We start from the raw sequence: 22,963 nt of genomic DNA on the forward strand, positions 1-22,963 counted from the left end.
CAATGTTCCCTGTTTACAGGAAAACTGGGATGGGGGTGGGGGTGGGGGGTACAACGGAGGGCAGACACGATCACACAGGGTTATGGGCAAGCCGCATGGCCGCCAGGGAGGATTCCAGCAGCACTGTCCAGTGTTCTGAGATCCCAGCTTCAAGTGTTTGAATCCAGGCCCTGGGCCTTCCGACTGGGATGAGCCCAGGTGAGGACCAACCACTGGCTGGGCTCTCCCTACCCCCCAACACCCCCCCCCCCAACACACCCACCACCACCCCCACCACCACCAGGCTTCTGCAGGGGCGGGAAGCGGGGGTGGGCGGAAGGCGGAGCTGGCAGGTTGGCAGGGCCAGGTTCGGGGTGTGATTTGGGGAAACAAGAGGAGACCCAAAAGCCGAGTTTGGTAGAGGCGGGCTGGATGGGCGCTCCCTCCAACGCACGCCTGCAGAATGTCCGCAGAACACAAAAATGTTTCCCCGGGGGTCTAGCTCCCGGCACAAAGCGGGTGGGAGGGGGTGAGGGAGTGGGGCCCCACCCGGGCCGCGCACCCCGCACCCCGCGGGAGGGGAGCGCGCACCGGCCTCGCCCCCGCCGCGGGGTCGCCGCTCTCCGCGCGCTCCCCGCCCCGTCTCCCCGCGGCGGCGCAGGGGCAGGGGCGGGCGGGGGCCTCGGCTCTCTCCTCCCACCGCGCTCCCGCCGCGCGGCGCTTCCCGGCACCCGGCGAGCGGGGCTGGCGCGGGGCCGCCCGCCTTCCTCCTCGCCCGCGGCGTCCCCGGCAGGCGCGCGCCGCGATGGCAGCGGCCGAGCGGGGCTGAGCCCGCCGCGCGCCGCAGCCCCGGCGCCTCGCCCCCGCCATGGCGAAGCAGTACGACGTGCTGTTCCGGCTGCTGCTGATCGGGGACTCCGGGGTGGGCAAGACCTGCCTGCTGTGCCGCTTCACTGACAACGAGTTCCATTCCTCGCACATCTCCACCATCGGTAAGGGGCGGTGGCCGGGGCGCCCCACCCTCCCCGCCGCCACCTGCCCGGCGCCCCGGCCCCTTCCAGCCCAGCCCGGGAGGGACGGTCCGCCCCTGGGTCTGAAGGCGGGGATCTGAGCGGCAAGGCGAGGGCAGACATCCCGGGGTGCGGGGCCACCGGCGGGGGTCGCGAGCCTCGGCTCCTGGAGGCCAGGGGTCCCTGCTGCTGCCCGTGACTGGAGATGGGTTCTGCGGGCCGAGAGAACCCGGCGGGTGTAGGCCTGGGTGCCCTGAGCTGGGGCGGCTGGGATCTTAGCCACTGAAAGGACGCCCCCACACCCCCGGTGGAGGGGGAGGATTAAAGCCTTTGCTCAGAAGAGGGGTTCAGGGTGGGGAGCCAAGTCAGTAAGTTCAGGGGCGACCCACTGTGGAGCCTGGAGGGGAAGAAAGGAGGGAGGGAGGGGCCAACGGGACTGGGTTTCCAGGGCACCGCTGTGGAGGTAAGCCACCAGGTGGGGCACAGAGGGCTCAGGTAAGGTGTGAAAGGGGCCCTTAGAGCCAGTTCTGGGAGAGCAGTGGCTGCATGGAAGGAGGCTGAGGATCGGCAGCACTACCTGTCCAGACAGGGGCCAGAGGCAGGCAGGACCGCCTTGGAATACATCCCTGATCTGGCAATGCTGGGGCCCGGGCTTAGAGGGACAGGCTGGTGGCATCCCAGACAGGACAGGGATGAGATCACTTGCCTGGCAGGGCGTGGTGGCCTCATGGTGTGAGTTGAGGGACTTACACCCACATCTAACAGGTCCCCTGGCTGGTGCCTGGAGCAGCCTCAGCACTGCCCAGGCGCCCCTCCCCGTCAGACAGGGCCCTGGCACTTGAAGCTTCCGCCCTCCCTCCCAACACACACTTCTTGCCATGAGAGGAGAGGGAGCCCCGAGAAACAGGGCCTGTGGTTAAGACACGGTCTTTGTTGCCAGACAGACCTGGAGACTTCACTTTGGGGCCACATGACCTTGCATATCACGTAAGCTTCTGACCTTTAGGTTTTCCTCTGTAGAATGGGAATAATAACAAACAGTACCTGCCCACCAAGGTGTTGTGAGGCATAAATGAGATAATGCTAGTAAAAGCTCTTAGCACAAGCGCACACACGTGGGAAACTGAGTGATGCTGGTGTGGTTACTGTGAGCATCATTGACCTCCTAGGGCAGTGGTTCTCAACCTTGGCTGCACATGAGAATCATCTGGGAATTCCGGGATGAGGCCCAGAAATCAGGATTTTAAAAAGATTCCCAGGTGATTCTCATGTGCAGCCAAGGTTGAGAACCATAGTCCTAGGGGCTCAGTCTCTCTTTGCTTCATTATCTTCAAGGGGCTTAGTAAGGTCAGGGAACAGACGCTTTCGTTTTTCCCAGAGAAGCTCTCAGGCAGGCTCCTAGGAGCTCCAGGCGCTTGGAGGAGAGACATCTCGGAGGGAAGGGAAGGTGCAGAGGCCAGGAGCCTGCCTGCCTCTGGGGAAGGCTCAGAGGAAAGAGGAGGCGTGAGAGAAAGGCCTGGGAGGGAGCACGGGAGTGGCCGAGGAGCCAGGTGGGACATGCGGGCAGTGCGGGTGTGGGGACAAAGGGCAGCAGCTTGGGACTTAAAGAAACTGGCGGTGGTTATGTTGGGGATGGGCCTGGTGCCAGGAGCTGCTGAGCGATCGCAGAGGGCAGTGGGCTGCCTGGGGACCCTGGCTCTTGCGTGAAGAGCAGTAGTCTGCATTCTGGCATCCTGACCACATTTCACGTCCTGGGAGTGACCAGAGCTTTTCCTTGGAGAGCTTTACTCACCCACCTCACGTCAGGAGCACTCGGGCTCCTGCTCTGTGTTGTGGGGCCTCCTAGGAGACACGTCCCCCTGCCCCACAGACAAATGAAGGACTATTGTATCTGAAATACCAAATCGACCCTTCTGAAGCTTGTGAAAAGCTTTCCTTAAGTCCCTGTCCCCCACATCGCTAATCACCAGCCCTTCTCCTTAATGTCTCTTCTGCCTGGTCTTCTCCCATCTTAGACATTTCTTCCAGCCAGACAGGTGAGTGGGCAGTTTTCCCTCCCGAGTGGCGGGGACTGCTCAGAATCCCTCCGGGGCCACCACTGTGTGGGCAGAGGTGAGTCAGTGAGCTGGGCAGAGGTGTCTCCACAGCACCCTAGCCCTCCTGTCCCCACAGGCTCTTGGTATATTGACCTAAAACCTGAAGGCAGTTCTCCTCCTTTTTTTCTCTGCTTCTTCTTCTTTTAAAATATATTTTTATTGATTTCAGAGAGGAAGGGAGAGAGATAGAAACATCAGTGATGAGAGAGAATCATTGATCGGCTGCCTTCTGCACGCCCCCTACTGGGGATTGAGCGCGCAAACTGGGCATGTGCCCTTGGCCAGAATCGAACCTGGGACCCTTTAGTCCGCAGGCCGACGCTCTATCCACTGAGCCACACTGGCTAGGGCTAAGGCACATTCTTTTCCCTCGCTGGGCACTGATCGAGGCGCCTTTTGTGAATGGGGAAAATGAGGCAACTCACCACAGAGCTCGGACCATGTTGATATCACCTAGGCTGGCACTTTTGTGATTTACTGTTTATGCCAGATCCTGTAAGAGCCTGTGGCATTCAGAGACCAGCCTGCCGGGGAGCAGTGAGGAGACCTCCCATGTAGGCACTGACCACCCTCTGCTTACTAGTCAGCCAGTGGGCAGTGGCCCTGCCGCTGGGTCCTGTGCCACTGACATGCCTTTCCCATGCAGCTGTGCTGACCCCGGATGCCGTGCAAAGGTGGGCAGCTGCTGCCTTAAGGTTCTCTGCTCTTTCCTGACAAGACTGCCCTATCTGTTAAATTAATTGAGCATCCACTACAAAACACTGTGACAGGCTTTAAGAGATGTGCTGCAGTCCACCTTTTCCTGCCCACCTTTCCAGAAGCCTGTAATTTAGTTGGCAAGCGAGACAGGCCAAAAGAGCCTTGGCCTCCACAAGGTAATATATCTGTGAGCACTTGGTGAAGCGTTCTTCAACTGTAGAGATCCATGATGGTCGTGATCATCACTGTTAATAAAGGTCTTACAGACATTATCAGCAGCTGAACCATGATGTAAGATTGTGCACGAGGCAGCCAGGGGATGGTGAGGGGACCGTGAGTGCCATTGCTACAACCTAGTGCTAGAGGACGTCGGAGGAGGAGAGGGGCCCGCCCGGTGGACCAGAAACTACAGGGAAGGCTCAAGGAGGAGGGGACGCCGAAGCCAGGCCTCGCAATGGGGGCTGCTTTTCAGTTCCTGTAGGGGAAGGAGCAGATGGTGAAACGGGAGTAGAGACAACAGAGGTGGGAATTGAGTAGGTGTTCATGGGACTCTGGGCAGTCTGGCTGGAAGAGAAGGGGGTTCTTAGGGGAAGAGTGAAAACATTCCTCTGTTTTACCTCCTTGTCTCCCAAACTGTACTTTTAAGTGTCTTCAAGGAGAGTCCAAATGTTATTCCTCGTTGTTTTCATCGTCCTAGTACAGGGCCAGCCACAATCTCAATAAATATTGAATGCATGGGGGCAGAGGGCATTGAGGGTCTGGCTGAAGGGGCGGAACTTGAGCCTGCACAATAGTGTAGGGAGTTTCTGAGCAGGGGAATGACGTGGTGGAAATGGCACTTGGGGTGTTGGCTGCGAGAGGGGTTAAGACTTGCAGCAGTAGACCAGTCAGGGCTACGGTAGTGTCTGGGCACAAAGGAACCTCTCAGCCCATTCTCTCCCCCCTCTTACCCCCTCCTGTGGCACCAAAACCAGACTCCACACCATCACCTGTTCTTGGTTCCCACCCGTCAACCTGGCAACTTCTGAAATGGCCTCATATGACCTGAGCTGTCTGCCCAGGCAAGGAGACCGTGTGTCATTCTACGTGGACAGCTGCATGCAGGGACTTGGTTTCCATTCTGCATGGCAGCCAGGGGTGACATATAAGCCACAAATGCAAGCTGAAGGGATCATCCATGAGTTGATTTTCTCCTGCTCCTCATTGGTTTGTCCCTGGTCTCTAGACCTTTTGTTTTAAAGCCCACCTCCCTCCCTCCGCTGCACCCCTCTGGGTTCTGAGGAGGCCACGGCCAGTGATTTTCCAGTTTGGCTGGTTGAACCACTGTGGCTTCAGGGCTGCTTTCTCAGGCTGGGTTTGTGCTTGTAGTATCACCTTTCTCAGGAAGTTCTGTTTGAACTGAGAGCCCGGGGCAAGGACTTGTGGGTGACTGAAGGGGAGGGAGAGGGCTGGAGGAGGACCAGAGGAGAGCTGATTCTAACAAACTTCAGGCAGGTGCTTGAGCACTGGGTCTGTGGGACCCAGACCATGAGGCGCTGTGCACCTGCGTGTGACACTGTGAGGGGCTGGGCTGGGGCTGGGCCCATGCGCTAGGATAGCCTGAGGCAGGTCTCTTCCCACCCTGTTCCCAAAGCGCCCCCAGAAAGGCAGGGAAGGTGAGATGCTGTGAGTAGAGTGAAAAGAGCACAGATGTGAATGTGAATAGTAAGGAATTTTGGTCACTTGGTGACTCATGTGGTTAGTTCATTAGTGCTTCCTGAATTCATAGAGAAAATTAGGAGAATGCATTTCTAACCATTATTTACCGCACTATGGTTAGTAAATATATACCGATACCAAACTTCTCTAAATGTACTGTAACACAACTAGTAAAGTTAACCATATACATGCAAAGGGTGTAGTGTTATCTTATACATAAATAGAGAATCAAGTCCACCAAATTTCAAGTTGAATTTTGCTAACATTTTTATGACGATATAAAGTGGGTAAATTAGATGCCATTAGCATATTATTCTTTAATGTAAGTATCATTGGGTCTTTTGCATGCTTTTATCTGGTTAATATATTTAAGTTTGCTTTTTTTTTTCTGTCTGAATACTCTGTTTACACAGTATTTTATGGCACTTGTAAAGTTCAACTATGTCAATAAAAAACAAGTTAAAAAAAGAAAGGAAGAAAAGAGCGCAGACAACCTGGGTGAAATTCCCATGGCCTCCCTGGCTCCAGGACCTTCCCACATTTATTTAACATCTCTGCTTGGGTTTCACATCTGTAAATTGAAGATAATAGCAGAATCTTTCTTAAGGGTCACTGTGACGATGAGAGGCTAAGGAATAGGAGGCACCTGCAGAGCCCTCCAAAAATGGTCGCTGCTGTCATTGTATCATCATTGTTATTCCTAGCTCATAAGAAAGTTGTAGAGAGGCATAAACTATGTAAGGCCAGGCACAGTCGTCAAGTGGGCACTGCTTACTGGACACCCACTCTGTGTCAGGTGGGCGTGAAGAGCCGGGGACAGAGCAGTGAACAGCACAGACAGGAGTCAGGGGCCCATCATCTCACTCTCCAGGGATCACAGGAGTAGGCTCATTCCCGAGCCTGTGCCAGTTTTCCGCTTGCCCTGGCAGTGCCCGGGGCTGAGAAGGAAGAGTCGGTGAGGAGGTGTGAAGGAGTAGGGAGAGGGGTTGCCTCAGGGCTCTATCAGGTGCCACTCTGCCTCAGGCCACGTTCTGCCCACCCCCTTCCCCAAGGTCATGTTCCCCGATAATGGCTCGGAAACCCTCCAAGGATTTCATTTCTGCTGCTCTGTGCACCTGTGACACCCTCACAGCTCTGCAGATTCACCCACGGCTTTGGGCGCCCTCGTTCCTGCTCCTTCCTGCTCCTTCCTGCTCCTCCCTGCCTCCTGCTCCACAGACAGCATGGTGATGAGCTTTCTAACATGAAAGTCGATATTTGGCATTACCCTTCTACCCCGATTGCCAGCTCTTCTCAGAGTGCCTTCGTCTGTAATCTAATATTTGTGCCTGTTTCCCTGCAAAACTGCCAGTTCTCTGCGTAGGCCTCTGACCTCTCCTTGGCTATTCTGCCTGGGCAGCGTGCTTTGTCAAGGACCACAGACATTTAATTCTGCCCACTGACGAGGACAGGGCTAATCATCAGCCTTGTTTTATAACTGGGAAATGTGAGGTCCTGAGATAAGTGATGATTCACATCTTGTAGGCAGGTGGCCCAAACTAGAGCCTTCTCCCCTCCCCCAGTTCTCCAGTCGGGCTTTGTTCATGCCCTTGCTCATCCAGAAAGGTCCTTCCACAGGTTGCCAAGCAAAACGTCCTGTGAGCCAAAGGGAAGAGGACATGTGGCTCCCCACCCATCTGAGGGCTCTGGGACGTGGGACAGTGGTGTGTCCCTTGGAGGACAGGCGGGGTATGGGGGGGGGGGGTCGGGGTATGACTGAGGAGTCTGGCTGGGACCTTTGAGGGTGAGATCTGAGTGTTGCCCTCATGTTACTGTTTCGATCCTCTATTTCCTGAGAACTCTGTGACCAGGGCACCGGGATCTACAGAGAGGAGAGTTGGCTTCATAATGTGGGTCCTTCCTGATCACTCTTCCCGATTCGAGTTTCTCTCTACGCATCTTTTCTCCTGGCACGTACTGACTCCATTTATGTACTCACTCGCTCACTCGTTCATTTTTTTCTTTCATTTATTCAATTTGTTGAATAATATGTCATGAGTATCTACCTTCTAAAGGGCGATGACAAGATGAAATGAACAGGATGCTGTTTTGCCCTCTGGGAGCTTACAGTGCAGTTGGGGAGTCAGGCTTCCAAACAGACAACCGGAATAGGATGCAAACGCTCTGGAGTCACAGAGGAGTGACTAATTCCTCCTGGGGAGCTTGGAGAAAGCATCACAGAGGAAGTGACATTTGAGTGGGGCCTTGAAGACTAAGAAGGCTTCCCCAGGGGCTCAGGGGGTGGGGGAGCAGATGCAGTATTGGCCTGGCTGGGCCAGTGAGCAGTGGCCAGTCCTGGTCAGACCAGCGTACGTTCACTTCAGTCCTTGCTGGGCTCTGTGTGAAGGTAGATGCATCTGAAGGTCCTGTTCCCCCACCCCATGTGTCTGCTTCTGAGGCTCCCAGCCCGTGTCTTCCTTCCAGAACCTTCTGCTGCCTGTCAGTGCAGCCCTGCCTGGGAAGAGGCTCAGGAGGAGGGTGGACGAATGAGGGGTCAGGGCCCACTGTAAGGCCAGGCCCAGATCAGGGGTCTGCCGGACGGGAGTGCGGCAGGGTTAGCTGGAGCACACGGCACATGTCGCAGAGCCCCCATGGAGGGCTGTGCACACGGCAGTGCAAAGGGCGAGGGCAAAGGAACCGATGTTCCCTAAACACCCTCTTTGTGTAACTGCTATGCACACAGAAATAGTGTGCTTTGCACACATGTGCATTCGGTGTAGAGATGTAAAAGGGGGGTGCGGAGCCCTCAACTTGGCCTTGCTAGTGCTTGAGAAGTTTCTTGGTATATTTTACAGGTTAGACCCTGCACACAAGTTTACATGCATGTGTGTGGGGGTGCACACGTGTGCACATGTGAGGGTGGGTCCCCACAAGACCCAAGGGAAGGGGGGCTTTGCCGTGCCTTTTCTTTTTATAACAATGGAGGGAATCATGTTGGTCCCTCTTCCTTTCCTCCCTGAGGAGCTGTAAGTTTGACTGACATGTGTGCCTGTCTGATGGGTATTTGCTGCTTCCCCTGAATGGGACCCTGATTCTTTAGATCAGCGGTCACCAACCGGTGGTCTGCGCACCGCTGGTGGTCCACGAGGTCTGAAAGGTTGGTGACGGCTGCTTTAGATCTTCTCCCTGCTGGCACCTTCCTGTCATTAAGCTCTTAGCTCAAAGGTCACCTGCTTTCAAAGGTCTTCTCTGACCAGCTAGTCGAAAGCAGCTTGCACACAGATCTCTTACCCTCGCCCTTTGCACACAGATCTCATCCATTCACCAGGCTACTCCATGATTCTGCTTTTGCTTCTGAACACACCATTCCCTGAAATGATGTGTTAGTTTACTTATGTATTATCTGTCTTCCTCACACAAATAGAAGCTCTCTGAGGACAAGGATCTTCCTGTATTATTCACTGTTGTGTCTTCTGAGCTTAGTTTTGGGCACATCGTAGGTGCTCAGTAGCAGTTTGTTCGAACGAATAAATAAATGAGTTTTCTTAGAGGACTTTTGCTCTTCCCTGAAGGAAGTCTCAAACAGCATTGGTTAATTGGGACTCTTAAGACAGTTAAGAGACTCACTCTGCTACACGTGTTTGAGACTGTGGGGAGAGCAGGGGTGTGTGTGTGGGGGGGGGGGGCGGGGGGGGTGGAGTACTGTAGGGGTGAACTGTTTCCAGTAGCTTGTAGCTCTTCTGCTCAGATACACGTCCTAGGAGCAGCTCAGGTGTAGGAAGGAGCAAGAACATGCTCCCGCAATCCCTATATGAGGGGGTCCTCTTAGGTGTGTGAAGAGAGGAGGTGTTGTATCTTAGACTAAGGTCAGTTTTGCCTGTCGCTCAGGGTCACTGCTGGTGTCAGAAGAAGCCCATCCACTTACCAGGCTGCTGGAGTGATCTCCCAGGACCACCTCATGGCTGGGGCTCTGGAGTAGGGAGCTCCTAGGGCTCAGGTTCTGGGGAAATGTGTTCCTCCCAGCATCTTGGGAGTCCGAGTTTGTCTGGGAAACCCTTCTGCCTGATGAAAAAACAAAAAAACAAAAAGAAACCCACAAAAACCCTGGGTTCCTGGGATTCTAAAGACTGGCCTGTGATGATTGATGTGAAGGTGGTAGCCTCTAGAGTTGTCCTAGACTCCAAACCACCTTCCCTGTTGAGGTTGTGAGTGTGTATGTTGACAAAAAGACGAGTATTCTTCTGAAATCTCCAGTCTTTCTTGTGGGTGGGCGTCCTCATCAGACCGTTGGCCCCAGTGCCCTGGAGGTTAAAACATGGCCTTAGCATTAGAAGATCAGGAGTCTGTCTGCCAAAGACCAGGGCCTCTTGGTTTCTGCTTCCCATCACTCCCAGAGCAAGATGGGGTGAAGGCTGGCTGGGCATGTGCTCAGAGCAGGGAGGAGGCCGCCATGAGGGGTCGTCAGCCTGCAAATGGGTAAGAGGAGGAGGTCAGTGGGCATGTAGTCCCTGGACACTGAGGCTAAGGCCCCCAGAGAGAAGGAAGGAAGAGGATACAGCAAGTGGCAGGTCCGGGGCAAAGACACTCTCCCTTAGCCCCCCACCTAATGGTATGAGGGACGGTGGTGTGCCAGGAGCCTTCGTCTTAAATCGTCTCTTGAGTCTTAGCTCTTAGCTCTCCCGCTCTTTACCTCCTTTGGGGGAAATGGCGACATGGGTCTCTGAGTGCCATTGGTCTCTCTGGCTGAGAGAAGGGGGTTCTGAAGTGGGGATTACTCCGATGCTTTGTCTGGGGTGGCAAAGTCAGGGTCTGCCCATCCCTACATTTGTCTTGGGGTTGCTCTTCGGAGACCTCCTGTCACACCCACGTGAACTCCTCTTGTCCAGCGCATGCTGGTTTGGGGGCCTTCCTGGGACCTGGGCTTGGTAACTGGAGCCAACACGGCTCCAGGGATTGGGTGTCGGCCTTGGGTTTCAGGTGTATTAAGTTGTTCCTGCTGTGGCATCTCATTGCTCCTGAGAAGGCTCAGGTCACGCTGCTGGTCCTTTGGGCTGCGGTTGATCACGGTGATAACATTTGGCACCCCGAAGAGCCCCGTTTCCACTTGAAGCATGTGGCACTTGGCAGCAGGCAGGCTGGCACCTGACATTAACCCGTGAGGTGCTGGCCCACCAACAGGCACCCCCCGCTTTTCCAGATGTCAGGTCGCAGCCGGGTTCTGGGGGCCCTCGGGCTCCACGGTGGGTGGCATTTTCTTTTTGTGAAACCGCTCCAGCTCAGGGCTGGCTCTTCCCCTCGCCTCTCTGCCTCTGCTGCCCAGCGTGAGCCCTCCTCCTGCTTCCCAGAGCTCTTCCCAGTCCCCTGGGCTCCCAGGTGTCATCCCCCGAGGGAGCTGGTAGCTTCTTCAGCTAACATTTAACAAAGCTCCATGTGCTCACCCCACGTGACGGGTGTTACTCCTTATCTCCTAATCCTCACAAAAACTCCCACATCAGGGGTTGTCACCCCATGTTATAGGTGAGGAAACGGAACTAAAGAGGTTCTGTAGCTTTCCCAACACCACACAGGTAAAGGCAGGTTTGGAAGCAAACTCTGGCCTCACACCTGGGTTCTGAGTGCCCACACCGTGAGGTTTTCCAGCCAGACTGCCTCCATGCTTCAGGGCTGTTTGTGGAGAGAGACAGTGATGGTGGGGCGTGTCCTTCCCCCTGGGGGTGCCCTGTCCCCTTCTCTCCACAGTCTCCCCTGCCGGACTGGGGAGGCAGTAAGCTCAGCCTTGGTTTACTGCCCTATCTTAGGAGCCAAGTGAGCGCTGTGCCTATCCCCTGCCCTGTCCCACTGACCTGACCCGCCCCCTGGGCCCTGAGGAGGGCCTCACCTGTCCCCCCAGCTCTCCGACAGCAGCTCTCACTGCTCCAGGCCTCCGGCTGTGGCCTGGCAGCTGCTGGGGTTGCTGGAGGGGCAGAGGCCTCGCAGCCAGGGACACAGCAGGAAGAGCCGGAGGCGACGGTGCGTCAGGGCCTGGCACTGTCCTTAACTGAGTTTTTCTTGCTAGTGTCTGTGAAGCGTTCAGAGGGCAGGACACACGCCCCTGCTCTTGAGCCATGGACACCCGTCCCTCCTCACACTACTCGATGCCCTGCACTGCATGGGGGCAGAGGTTTTAAAAACAAACAAAACCCTCTGTCAAATACAAAGTATATTATCTGCCCCTTAGGTGCTAGTTGGGGCTAGAAGACACAAACATTGGAGGCAGCAGGGAGCAGGTCACACCGTCTTAGCCGTCGTCTCCCAGCCCCTCACTTGCAATGTCTACCTGCCAGCCGGGGGGGAGTGGTGAAGGGGGGTAGGGGAGCCATTAGGTAGCAGCGGACAGTCACAGGCTGTGACTCTTGAGGTATCCTGAGGTGCTCTCTAAGAAAATGGGGTGCGTTATGAGGCTGGAAGGTGGGGTCTGGTGTGGCCTGGCGGCTGTGCGGGGACACAGCGCCCTGAGCCTCACTCCGGCCAGCACACTCCTGCCTTAGGCATCAGCCTCTCTGCCCACCTGTCTGCCCCATGCTCCTCTCGTTACCACTGGCCAGTCCCCTCTGCACCGTCTGGAGGGAGCCGGTTTGATCGGCTTAGCTAGCTCCCCTGGTCCCTCTCCACCAGGTCACCTCGGAGGTCACCAGCAAGCCCATCGATGGGCCTCCTTTCAGTCAGATATCCACCCTGGTCCAGTCAGGAGCTGCTTTTCTGCAAAGAACACGCTGAGCAGAGGCCGTGGGCTGGGCAGTTCCAGCCAGAAAAGGGCCCTGGGTGGGGCAGACACCACAGTCAACATATCGGAGGTGCGGGCAGAACGGTGAGCTGCTCGCCATGCCCTCGGCATGTGGCTGGGAGGGGCTCCATCTTCCTGACTCTCCTCCCCGGGCTCCAGGGTCTCCAGGAACCTCTGCGGGAGCTGTGCCGGGTGGTTTGCTAGTTTCTTCACACCTGGGCCGTCCCTGGGCCTGGGCAGGAAGCAGGCGCTCTGTAGGGGCACCGGGGTGGCCCTGTCCAGGTGATGCTCCTGGCGTGGTGGGGTCATGCACTCTCAAGGAGCAAGGGTTCCCTGAAAGCAGGCTGTGGCGGGCTTGCCCCTGTGCGCCCACTGCTTCACTTCCAGACGCCTCGAAACACCAGAGCAGGTGCGGGGCCCCGGGGCGTGGCAGCAAAGGCTCCACAGCCTCGGAGAGTCCAGTCGGGAAGCCACTGGTCAGGTGAGGAGTACCCCGGGTAGGTTTTAGAGAGACAGGTGTCCAGTTCTGGCTCAGCCATAAGATGTGGGAACGTGAGTGAGTCAGTTACTCGGCCTCTGCGTGTCTCACGATGATTATCTCCACCCCCACCTGCCTCCTGGGGCTGGCGGAAGAACTGAGGGTTCTGGATCCCCTCGCCAGGGGGTGTGCTGTCGTTGTAAGTACAGTAACGAGACTGGGCTGTGCTTCTGCCTAGAGATGGGCGAGACGGTGGTTCTCAAACTTCGTGTGCTGCCCGATGCTGAGGCTGCAGGTCCGGGGTCCACGTTTGCAGAACCGCTGTCCCCAGAGCTGCTGTCAGACGTGTGATCCATGGACCAGCAGCGTCACCCTCCCCTGGAGCCTCGATGCAGCATCTCGGGCCTCATCTACCACCTACCGGATCCGAGTCTGTGTCTCCCCCGGGCCTGCGTGCCCCTGGAAGTCTGAGAAGTGCTGCCTCGGGGAGCCAGGATGAGAACCCATGGGGGTGGGTGGGTGAAGAACCGCTCTTCCTCCTGTAGATCCTGAAGATGCAGCTGAGAGGGGCGAACCTGTTAGGGTGTGACCCAGAGGGGGCTGGTGCGGACAGCTGTGGGGGAGATGTGGGAAGGAGAGAGGGCTCCCCCAGGGAGGGTGGAGAAAAGAGGAAATTCGGAGGGAGGTGGGCCTCAGAGCCAAGGCGCCCTCAGGCAGCGTCGCTTTGCCCTCGGACAGGCCCGGGTATTCTCTGGAAGGCCTTCAGCGGGGAGGACAATGGCTGTGAGGAATGTGAGCGGTGAACACACATCGATTAAACAGTTTGCTGAGCAGCCGCGAGGGCCCAGCTGAGGTGACAAAGCATGAGTCTGCAGGTGACTAAACAAGGCCAGTGTTTTGACTGCCCGCGTGCTCAGCAATGGAAAAAGCCAGCAGCCACTCAAGGAGACGGCAGGGGCCACGGCTGGGCACAGGTCGTGGAGGGCCAGGGGTTGGCTGGTAGGTGGACCCAGCAGAAGGTGCAGGGTGTGGGGGAGTAGAGTAGAAGGAACAGATTCCCCTGAGGATCCGTGGGCTGTTCATCTTTAAATTTATGAAAAGAGAGGCGTGGGTGGGGAGAGGAAAATCCCCCCCACCGAAGGCATAGGCTTTCTGTGTTTCTCCCTTAGTGCTTATGAAGAGACAGAACGGAAGCATTTGGCTTCTCTGAGATGTTAAAACAAAGTTTATTGGGTGGTCAGGAGGGCCAAGGTCACAAGTGGTGGGGTGCTATGAGCCCCAGAGTTCCTGGCCACACAGCTAAGAAGGGAGGGAAGAGGGGCCAGGGAGTCCAAGCCCAGCGCTCACTCCCAGGGTAGCCGGGCACCTTCTCGTCCTCCCTGCCTCTTCCAACAGCCTGCGCTCGTCCTCAGGGGGGTCCCCTGGTGCTGGGATCTCCTCGCCCAGCTCAGCCCTTCTCAGGGACCTTCGGAGAAACAGGGACACCAAGTGTGGTGAAGGCCTCTATGCCTACTTAGCATACAACTCTCCATCATTCCTTCAAGGCACGTGGTGCATGGGCTGTGGGCCTCGGCAGAGCCTGCCGTGGCTGTGCTGTCCTTGGGCTGGTAGCTCACCCCCGGGGCCTTTGCTTCCTTCCCACTAAGCTCTGAGAGGGCAGGGAGCATGTGTCGTTTTGCCACTCTGCACTGAGCACTGTGCAGGGCACGCAGTCAGTTCCCATAGAGTTTGTGGAATAAAGGATGTAGAACCTTCTACCCCGGCCCGCACCTTCGGGGTCTTTGGGGCTGTGCTTGGCAGCCCCCTTGTGAGCACTTTGCGCGAGACGCTGCACTAGACTTGCTCGGCTAGTATGAGGATGAGCTGGGTTTACTATAATGTGAACAAAATTGCTGGCCCCCTCCTCCCCCGGGAAGAAGGCACTGTAGCATGAAGAAAAACAAGACCTTCTTTATTCCCTGCTATGCTAGGTACTGGGGAGAGGCAAATTCTTGACCGCTGTTTGTCTAGGGAGGGCGTGAGCATACTCCTGCCCCCACCAAGGCCAGGTGCCCCCTCCCCGTTTCGCCCTCCTCGCTTCACCTCTCCACACACCCGGAAGAATGGCTGCAGGCACTGTCCATTGGAAAAGTACAGCTCCATAGATAGGCATCGGCGTGGGCAGGCAAAATGATTCACGTCTGACCAATTCTGTTCAGTTCAGGTTGTTCGTTCTGAACCCTTTCTCCCTCTCATTAAATGATTACTCGTCTCGGTGGTGAGAGGGAAGAGCCTGAACTTCATCTGTCTGAATTTGTGGAAAGCTGGGGACAGGATGGCTAAGGGCAGAAGTATTCCGGTTGGCAAAGAACTGATGCCCAGGTGGGTTGGCAGCCATGTGGGGAGTTCTAGCTCGGGGCTGTGCTGTGCTGTGCAGCCTGGGGACTACGGTCCAGAACTCTGCCTTTCCCATGCTCTCCACCTGCAAACTCGTTAACAATGCCCATTCCTGACTTGTCTCCAGGGAGTACACGGAGACTGAAGCTTAATTAACCTACCAGACACAGTTTTGACTCACTGGGCACCGTCAGAGCTGGGAGAGGCGCCGTGATAAAAACCTATCGGCTCATCTCCCTGTCATCACTCAGATTCAAGCCCGTGTGTGCTGCTGGTGGTGCTGACTTCTCTTGCTGCGAATTCCCCGAAATATGTTTCTGCCCTGGGCTGGTTCGCCAGATCACTGCGTGTCCCGTGCCCTGTGGCAGCTTAACCCCTCCAGCCCGAGACCCGTTTGTCTTCCCCTCCCGCCCCAACGACACGCTGTGCCACTGCCTCTTCATCCGGCCCTTGGCAGCCACTCCCGGGCCCCCACTGTGACCAGGACCGTACTAGGGCATGGTGGTCGCTGCAGGTGGCTGACTAGCCACCAGGTGCCTGGCACTCTGTGTCACTTGTTCTTTTCAGGGACCCACTGAAATGACTGGTAATAGCCCCATTTTACAGATGAGGAAATGGAGGCTCAGAGAAGCAAGGTGCCCAGAGTCATGGCTATGAATTTAGTGGCCAGAGTCAGAATTCAAGCTCAGGCCAGACGTCAAAGCCCAGGCTCCCAGCAAACCACAGCACCTCCCACAGCAAGCCAGTTAGTCAACAGCAGGTTCCCCAGGCCTTCTCCTTGGTGGCCCTTTGCTGGGTGCCAAGGGCTTCATACACACCGTGGTGGGAAGCAGTCCTCTCTCTGGGCTCCATGCACCTTCCCCACGTTCAGGACAGCACCATAGCCCCTCCTGATTGTTAATAAGGCAGAGAGAGAAAAACCCAGGCCCATGAGGTGGATCGCTGTTTGTAGGAATTAGCCTTCCCAGACGTCACACATGAGTGAGTGAGACACGTTTGGGGCCGAGGCAGCGATGGAGTGGATCCCCCTCTGAGCCTTCATTCACTTCCTGTACCTCAGGCTCTTTACTGCTGACAACTTTCAGCTCAAGGAGGAAGGAGAGCCCCATTCAGAGCACAGGAAACTTCCTGGGGGTCAGTTTTTGGTTCAAGAAGGCCCTTACTGCCTGGGCCGGTGTGGCTCAGTGGTTGAGCATCGACCTATGAACCAGGAAGTTATGGTTTGATTCCCAGTCAGGGCACATGCTCAGGTTGTGGGCTCAGTCCCCAGTAGGGGGTGTGCAGGAGGCAGCCTATCAATGATTCTGTCTCTAAAATCAGTTATATCTATAGAAGGCCCTCACATTATGCCATCTTTCTGCCAAGTTAAACCAAAGGAGCTCCCTTCAAGTGCGAGCACCCGGCCTTCCCGTTCAGGTCGAGGTGGGCTCTCAGTTCCTACCTCTCGCTCTCTTCCTCTCCCCAGGTGTCGACTTCAAGATGAAGACCATAGAGGTGGATGGCATCAAAGTGCGCATACAGATTTGGTGAGTTGGGTGGGAGGAGAGGACCTCGGGCTGCTCCTGAGCTGCCACTGCCACGCGTAAAATCCTGAGGCTTCATCTGGGGCAACTGGCCACTGTTCCCTAGAGAGAAACGGAAGTCTCAAACCCCATCTGCTGCTCCCAGGAGCCTTAATCTTTTATCTCATCCTGAAGAAATTATGGGATTGACCACAAGTCACCAAAAGGCAGAAATTAGAGGAATTGACAAGTTAACCACTGTGGGTTTGCCTGAGAATAAGGCTTTGTCCTTGGGCTGTGCCACCTCATGGTAGAATTGGTAGGAGGAAGGGCTATACCCCGCCTATTAGGGTGGGATGCTGGTGAGAGGGCCTCAGTGCAGCATGGTGCAGTTCCCACAAGTAGCCACAGGGGGCCGCTGTGGCTCTGGCCTCCACTCCGGGCCACACTCGCTGCCTTTGCCAGCTGCCTCCCAACTCCAGAGTGGTTTGGGCATTGCCTTCAGAGGATCTGGAGGTGGAGCAGTCCATCCAGTCCGGCCACAGTGACCAAATTCTAGAGAGAGTTGTCAAGGCCTTTATGGTTGTGGCTTCTGGTGCAGATGTAGTGAGCAAGGCCCACTACCCCTGTCAGCACCAGATGGCCAGGCACCTCTCCTGCAGACTCAGGTATGCTCAGATCCCCGGAGGGACCAAAGCCCCATTCATTTTCACCCTACAGCTCCCCAGTCTTTCCTTCATAGGCACAGGGTCTCTCAGCTCCTGCTCCTCCCTTCTCTCCTGCTTCTACGGTCCCCGCTCTTCTGAGGGACTGGCTTTCTACTGCAGGGACACAGCGGGGCAGGAGAGATATCAGACCATCACAAAGCAGTACTATCGACGGGCCCAGGTGAGCCACCATTTTCAGGGTTCAGAGGTGGGATGCTGCCACCCACACTCCCGGCTCTGGGTACTTGAGATATCTGTGCCACTCAGCCCCCAAATAGGGCCCTTGGATTGCCTGCTGGGGAGGGGAGCCCCTAGGTGGTCTTTGAGTTGTTCGTGGACCGTTCATTCATTAGTGATTCTCTGAGCACTCACTATAGGCAGGTCCCCCACCCTCACCCTCCATCCATCCTGGGCTAAAGACCCAGGTCCAAGTGTTTGGTGGCTTTCTACCTCAGAGAGAGGTAGAGAGTTTTGTGGTGGGCCTAGGAAGCAATAGCTTTGGGGGTCTGAGACAGAAGAAGATATATCTGGGTGCTGAGGGGTCCTTATTATGCTAAGCAGAGAGCAGGGAGAGTGGGACCCAGCATTTAAGGCACCACACGGCTTCTGGCCCCATGCCTGTGCACACCCCCCTTCCCCCCTCTCTCTTGCTCTCTCCCCCAGGGAATATTTTTAGTCTACGACATTAGCAGCGAGCGCTCTTACCAGCACATCATGAAGTGGGTCAGTGATGTGGATGAGGTAGGAGATGCCACCTCACCACTGGAGTAGGGGAGGGCACCTCAGAGGGGAAGGCGAAGGGAGGGCCAGATGGGAAAGGCCGAAGCTCTCGGGGTTGGCGAGCAAACGCTGCCAGGAAAGCTTGCCCTCCACAGCCCGGGATGAAGACCTCTGGGTAAGTCCTCTATAGGGAGAAGCCCAAGCTGCCATGCCCTCCGTGCTCTGTACCCTGCCAGGCTGCCCAGAAGTGAGTTACCTTGTGAACAGCTTCTTCCCCGGAACCTCAGGGCCAGGGCGGATTCTAGTCCTGGCTCTGCCATGGTAGCTGTGGGGCCTTGGGCAAGCCATTTGAACTCTCTTGCGTCCACAGTTCCTTATCTGTAGAAGGAGGGGTTGGGCTTACGTCCAATGTCCTTTCCAACTTAGGTACCAGTTGTGCAGTCTAAGGAAGCACGCCCTCATTTAGGCTGGGGTGGGGGTGAGAGCCCCTCAGAGTCAGCCCGTGTTTCCTATTCAGACTGTCCCCAGGACACCGTGGTCACCCATGGTTCTTGGGGGAGCCCGGCAGCTGCACCCAGTCGGCCACTCTGTCCCAGGGCTCTGAAGTTTGGTGCCGCTGTGGAGGCCGGTGTAGACGTGTGTGGGGAGGTGGGAGGGAGGCACACTCACTGGCGGCCCTGCCTGTCCTCTGTCCCTAGTACGCGCCCGAAGGTGTCCAGAAGATCCTTATAGGGAATAAGGCCGATGAAGAGCAGAAGCGGCAGGTGGGAAGAGAGCAAGGGCAGCAGGTACGTGGCAGTGAGCTGGCCGCATCCATCCCTGGGGTTCTCTGCTACCTTCCAGGCCAGTCCTGAGAGCTGTGACCCAGGATTCTGTCACCCCCATCAGGCACCTCATACCTCCCACGATAGGCCAAGGCGCTGGGTGAGCGGCCATCCTTGAGAGCTGGCTTTCTGCCCTTCGGGACAGTGATTTGGGGTCCACCCTGATGCAAAGACCTAATGGGAAGCAACTCCCCCAACTCCAAGTCCCCCAGAGTAAGATGACCTCTGCTGAAGAGCTCATTCCAGTGCTAGTGGTGAGGAAGGACCTCAAGGTGTTGGCTTGTTCTCTAACAGCACCAGGCATAGCTGCCGTCTTCAGTCCTCCACCCCCTCCTCACCCCCTCCCTACCCTTACACTGGAAGGAGGTAGGAAGGTACATGTGGAATGAAGGGCCCATAGTCAGAGAGGCCCTGGGGGCAAGGAAGGTAGGAGGATGGTGCTGAGGGGATGCCCAAGCACACAGAGAACAGAAAGACAGACAGATGCCACTGAGACAAGTCACCCATCCACTGAGCGTCAGTCTGTGGACTGAAGGGTCCCAGGTTTGATTCCGGTCAAGGACACATGCCTGGGTTGCGGGCTCAATCCCCAGTGTGGGGCGTGCAGGAGGCAGTCGATTAACGATTCTCTCATCACTGATGTTTCTCTCTCTCCCTCCTCTCTAAAATTGATAAAAATATATTTAAAAAATAATAATAATGCCTAGTTATTGAAGAATCTGAAAGTAGAAGCAGACCCTGCTGGAATAATAGTATTTATTGAGCCCTGCATATGCTAAGCAAGTGCTTGGAGATGCATGACCTCATTTAATCATTCCACAACCTTGGTTCACAGACGCTGTCAACCATCGCCCTTTAACAGATGGCAGAGCTGGGGCTGAGAGAGAATAAGTATCTTGTCATACAGCTGAATAAGGGCATACAGCTGTTAAGTGGCAGCACTGATATTCAAGTCTAGGTCTCTTTGCCTCCAAAGCCCATGTTGTTCATTATGTGCTGTACTGCCACAACATTTTGGCGTCTGTTGGGTGCATCTGTGTCGGTGCTAGCCTGGGTCTTAGAAGGAGCTCTTAGCCTCATCTGAGAAGTCCCCTCCTCTGAGAAGTTGTCACAACTCAGGACGGGTTGTGAGGGCAATGGCAGAAGTACCTGCAGGTGCTGTGGGCGCCTTTCTTCCCTCCCTGACTCCCTCTCAGGAATGTCCTCTCTTGCAGCTGGCCAAGGAGTACGGCATGGACTTCTACGAAACAAGTGCCTGCACCAACCTCAACATTAAAGAGGTGAGGACTCCCAGGCCCAGCTGCCGGTCCCTGGCTGAGTCTGCAGTGGGGAAGCCAGAGGGGAAGGTGGCAGACAGAAGCCACCAGATGAGGCCTCACCCCTTAGGCAGTTCCAGGGCTGCAGGAGGAAGAGGAGGGAACGTTGGACTAACCCGCGCCCCTTGGTTATCCCCAGTCTTTCACGCGGCTGACGGAGCTGGTGCTGCAGGCCCACAGGAAGGAGCTGGACGGTGTCCGGACGCGTGCCAGCAAAGAGTTGGCATTGGCAGAGCTCGAGGAGGATGAGAGCAAACCTGAGGGCCCAGTGAACTCTTCAAAAACCTGCTGGTGCTGAGGGCCCTGCATGGAGCAGCCACAAGTCCCCCCTCCCCTCAGGAGGCCTGCGCAGGCAGGGAGCCCGGGCTTTGCCCTGCTTCTCCTCTCATCGGGGTGACCCCGTGGAACATCAGTAGCTGCTACTCCCCCAGCCTGGCCTTGGGGGTGGCTCCGCTGTCACCTGTGAGCGGCCCCCAGCCTCTCCCCCGGTTCCCGCCGCAGCCTGCTATGAGCCCGATGTGCTGGAGCACGCTCACCGCCGAGCTGCCCAGCTCCCCAGACAGCGGCGTCCGGGGCTGAGGCCACTTTGAGGCTCCTTCTCAGTGCGTCTTGTCTCCTGTCTGCTTTTCTCTCTTCTTCCCACTTCTCAATCTGTCCCCCCACGCCCTGAGCCCTGTGCGTCCTGCTTTGGGGCTGCTGGTGCAGCTCCTTTCTTTCCTTTCTTCCTAACCCTGTCCAGGGGGATGGACTCCAGCTCCTGGGAGAACCCCCACCCTGCTCTGTGGGTGGGTCAAAGGTGGGGAGCTTCTTTCCCGCCTCCCCTCCCCACGTCCTCCCTGGGCCACGGGCCCTCCTCACCACTGACCTGGGAACGTGAAACATCAGGTGGGGAGGAACCTGGTCCTCAGCCTGGGGCTGCCCTACCTCTCCCAGCTTGGGCCTTGCTTGGCTGGCTGCCCGCCTGCCTCTTGGGGAACTGGACTCGGAGGCAGGTGCTTCAGAGGAGAAAATAAATGACGAGGAGTGGCAGGGAGAAAACGTCACCTCCGTTCTCTACCTCCCGTGCTGCACGTACACAATTCCTCCCACCTGGGCTCCTGGATTAAAGACCTGAACCAAAGCCTGAGGGCACTGCAGGGGCGAGGAGAGCCGGGGCAGTGATTGACAAGCCAGAAAGAGGAGCGTTGGGAACTGAAGGACTAGTTCCTATATATCAGGTTACGAGCAAGGGAGAGCAGGCCGGGAAGGGGGGTGGGGGGTGGGAATGGACTCCCTGGGCCCTTCAGTTCTTGTGGGAGGAAAGCATTTCCCACAAACCCCGGCAGGTGAGAGGCGGGCCTTCCCTGACCCCAGCCTTCAGCCCAAGGTTCTCACGAGACCCAGCGTCTGTGGGAGAGGAGCGGGGGACTGCAGGGGAAGAAGGGAGGCAGGCCTGAGGACGTGTTCGGTGCTGTTCTCTTCCTTCTTCCAGACAAAGTGCTCATCTCGCCCCCCTGGCTCCCGAGGGCAAGGCTTGCAGGTTTGCCAGCCTCACTGTGGCTGCAGGTGGCGGGAACAGGACTCCTGCAGGGCTCTGAGTTCAGGAAGAAGGTGTTTAACCCCATATGGCCCAGGAGTGTCCCGAAGAAGGCCCTTGGAGGAAGGGACAAGTCAGTGACCAGCCCCACCAGGGCTCCTGCCCCCCTTCCACAGTCGGAGGCTCATCCCTCAGCTACTCATTAGCTGCATTGCATGGCTGGGCCTGGAGCTGAAAGGAACAACTGGGCATTGAGCATTCACCAACTAAGGCCAAAATCCAGGGCACACCCACGGGAAGGATTAAGAGCCCCGCTTCCTTACTCCAAAAATGGGGTGTGGGCATGAAATCACTAGCCCTTGCTTCCAGGCATATCAGGCCAGGGTGACTCAGGACGCAGGGAGGGGGACGGGTTAGCAGAGTGGAAGGAAAGGAGGGCAGGAGCAGACAGTGGTTGGCAGGTGAAGAATAGAGAGCTGGCTGGGGATGCTTCCTGAGACTGGCTCCTCGGGTGTCAGGACACCAGCAGCATCGCCTGGGGGTGGGAGGGCGGTCACCTCAGCCCCGAGAGTCTGCTCTCAGAGTGCCCTCAGCCCAGACTTCAGAGAGGGGAGGTCATACTCGCCTTGGCTCCAACCCGGGGCCAGTATTGCAGCTCTCCCTGGGGACAGGCTGAGCACATCGGGACACAGGAACTGTTTTAACTGTGCCCCAGGGGTTCTGGGAGGGGAAGCAAGAGGCAAGATTCTAGGACTGATTAGCCCCATTCTAGGGCCGCAGCTGGGGGACGGTTGGGATGTTAGGGTGCATTACATTCATCAGGTTCCAGAGGTGGCCTCCCACCCCTACACTACTCCAACCCAGGAGGTGGCCTGGGGTCTGGCATTAGGCCCAGACTGTTGAACAGGCAGGCACTCCTGCCTGCTTCCACCTTCCACCTCTGCACCTGCTGTCCTGAGGCTCATCCCAGCCCCGGCCCTGGCCCTCCACCTGCTCCTGACCCCCCATCTCCCTGTGACGGGTGAACTCTGTGTGCTGTGTCTCGGGTCCAGTATATGAATTGTGAGCAGGGTTCATCTATTTTAAACACAGATGTTTACAAAATAAAGACTATTTCAAACCACAGGTGTGGATGCCTGTATGCGTTTCTGGGAATAGATCTCCCTCAGCCCCTGGCAGTGAAGGGGAGAGGCAGGGCTGGTGGGAGAGGCTCCAGAACCCTAGAGCAATGGCAGTAGAAGGACCATGGGAGTGGCCAGCATCTTCCATGCTTCCCCTTTCCTGATGCCACCTGCAGGGG

The 22,963-nt window shown here is 56.6% G+C and overlaps 1 protein-coding gene across 2 annotated transcripts; it reads left to right on the forward strand.

The window, feature by feature from the left end:
- Positions 1 to 716: 716 nt before the first annotated feature.
- Positions 717 to 22,788, forward strand: RAB15 (RAB15, member RAS oncogene family). 2 transcript variants are annotated; one of them, XM_081087788.1, is made up of 7 exons: positions 717 to 971; positions 16,544 to 16,604; positions 17,408 to 17,468; positions 17,951 to 18,028; positions 18,706 to 18,795; positions 20,046 to 20,111; positions 20,287 to 22,788. In XM_081087788.1, the coding sequence occupies exons 1-7, from the start codon at positions 848 to 850 to the stop codon at positions 20,443 to 20,445; spliced, it is 639 nt and encodes a 212-aa protein (XP_080943914.1). In that variant the 5' UTR covers positions 717 to 847; the 3' UTR covers positions 20,446 to 22,788. The 2 variants fall into 2 exon arrangements, with proteins under 2 accessions (XP_080943914.1, XP_080943915.1); XM_081087789.1 differs by having other exon boundaries at positions 839 to 971; positions 17,323 to 17,468.
- The last annotated feature ends 175 nt before the right edge of the window (positions 22,789 to 22,963 follow it).

The sequence above is a fragment of the Myotis nattereri genome (assembly GCF_964212035.1).
Source record: "Myotis nattereri genome assembly, chromosome: 1".
Classification (NCBI taxonomy): Eukaryota; Metazoa; Chordata; class Mammalia; order Chiroptera; family Vespertilionidae; genus Myotis; species Myotis nattereri.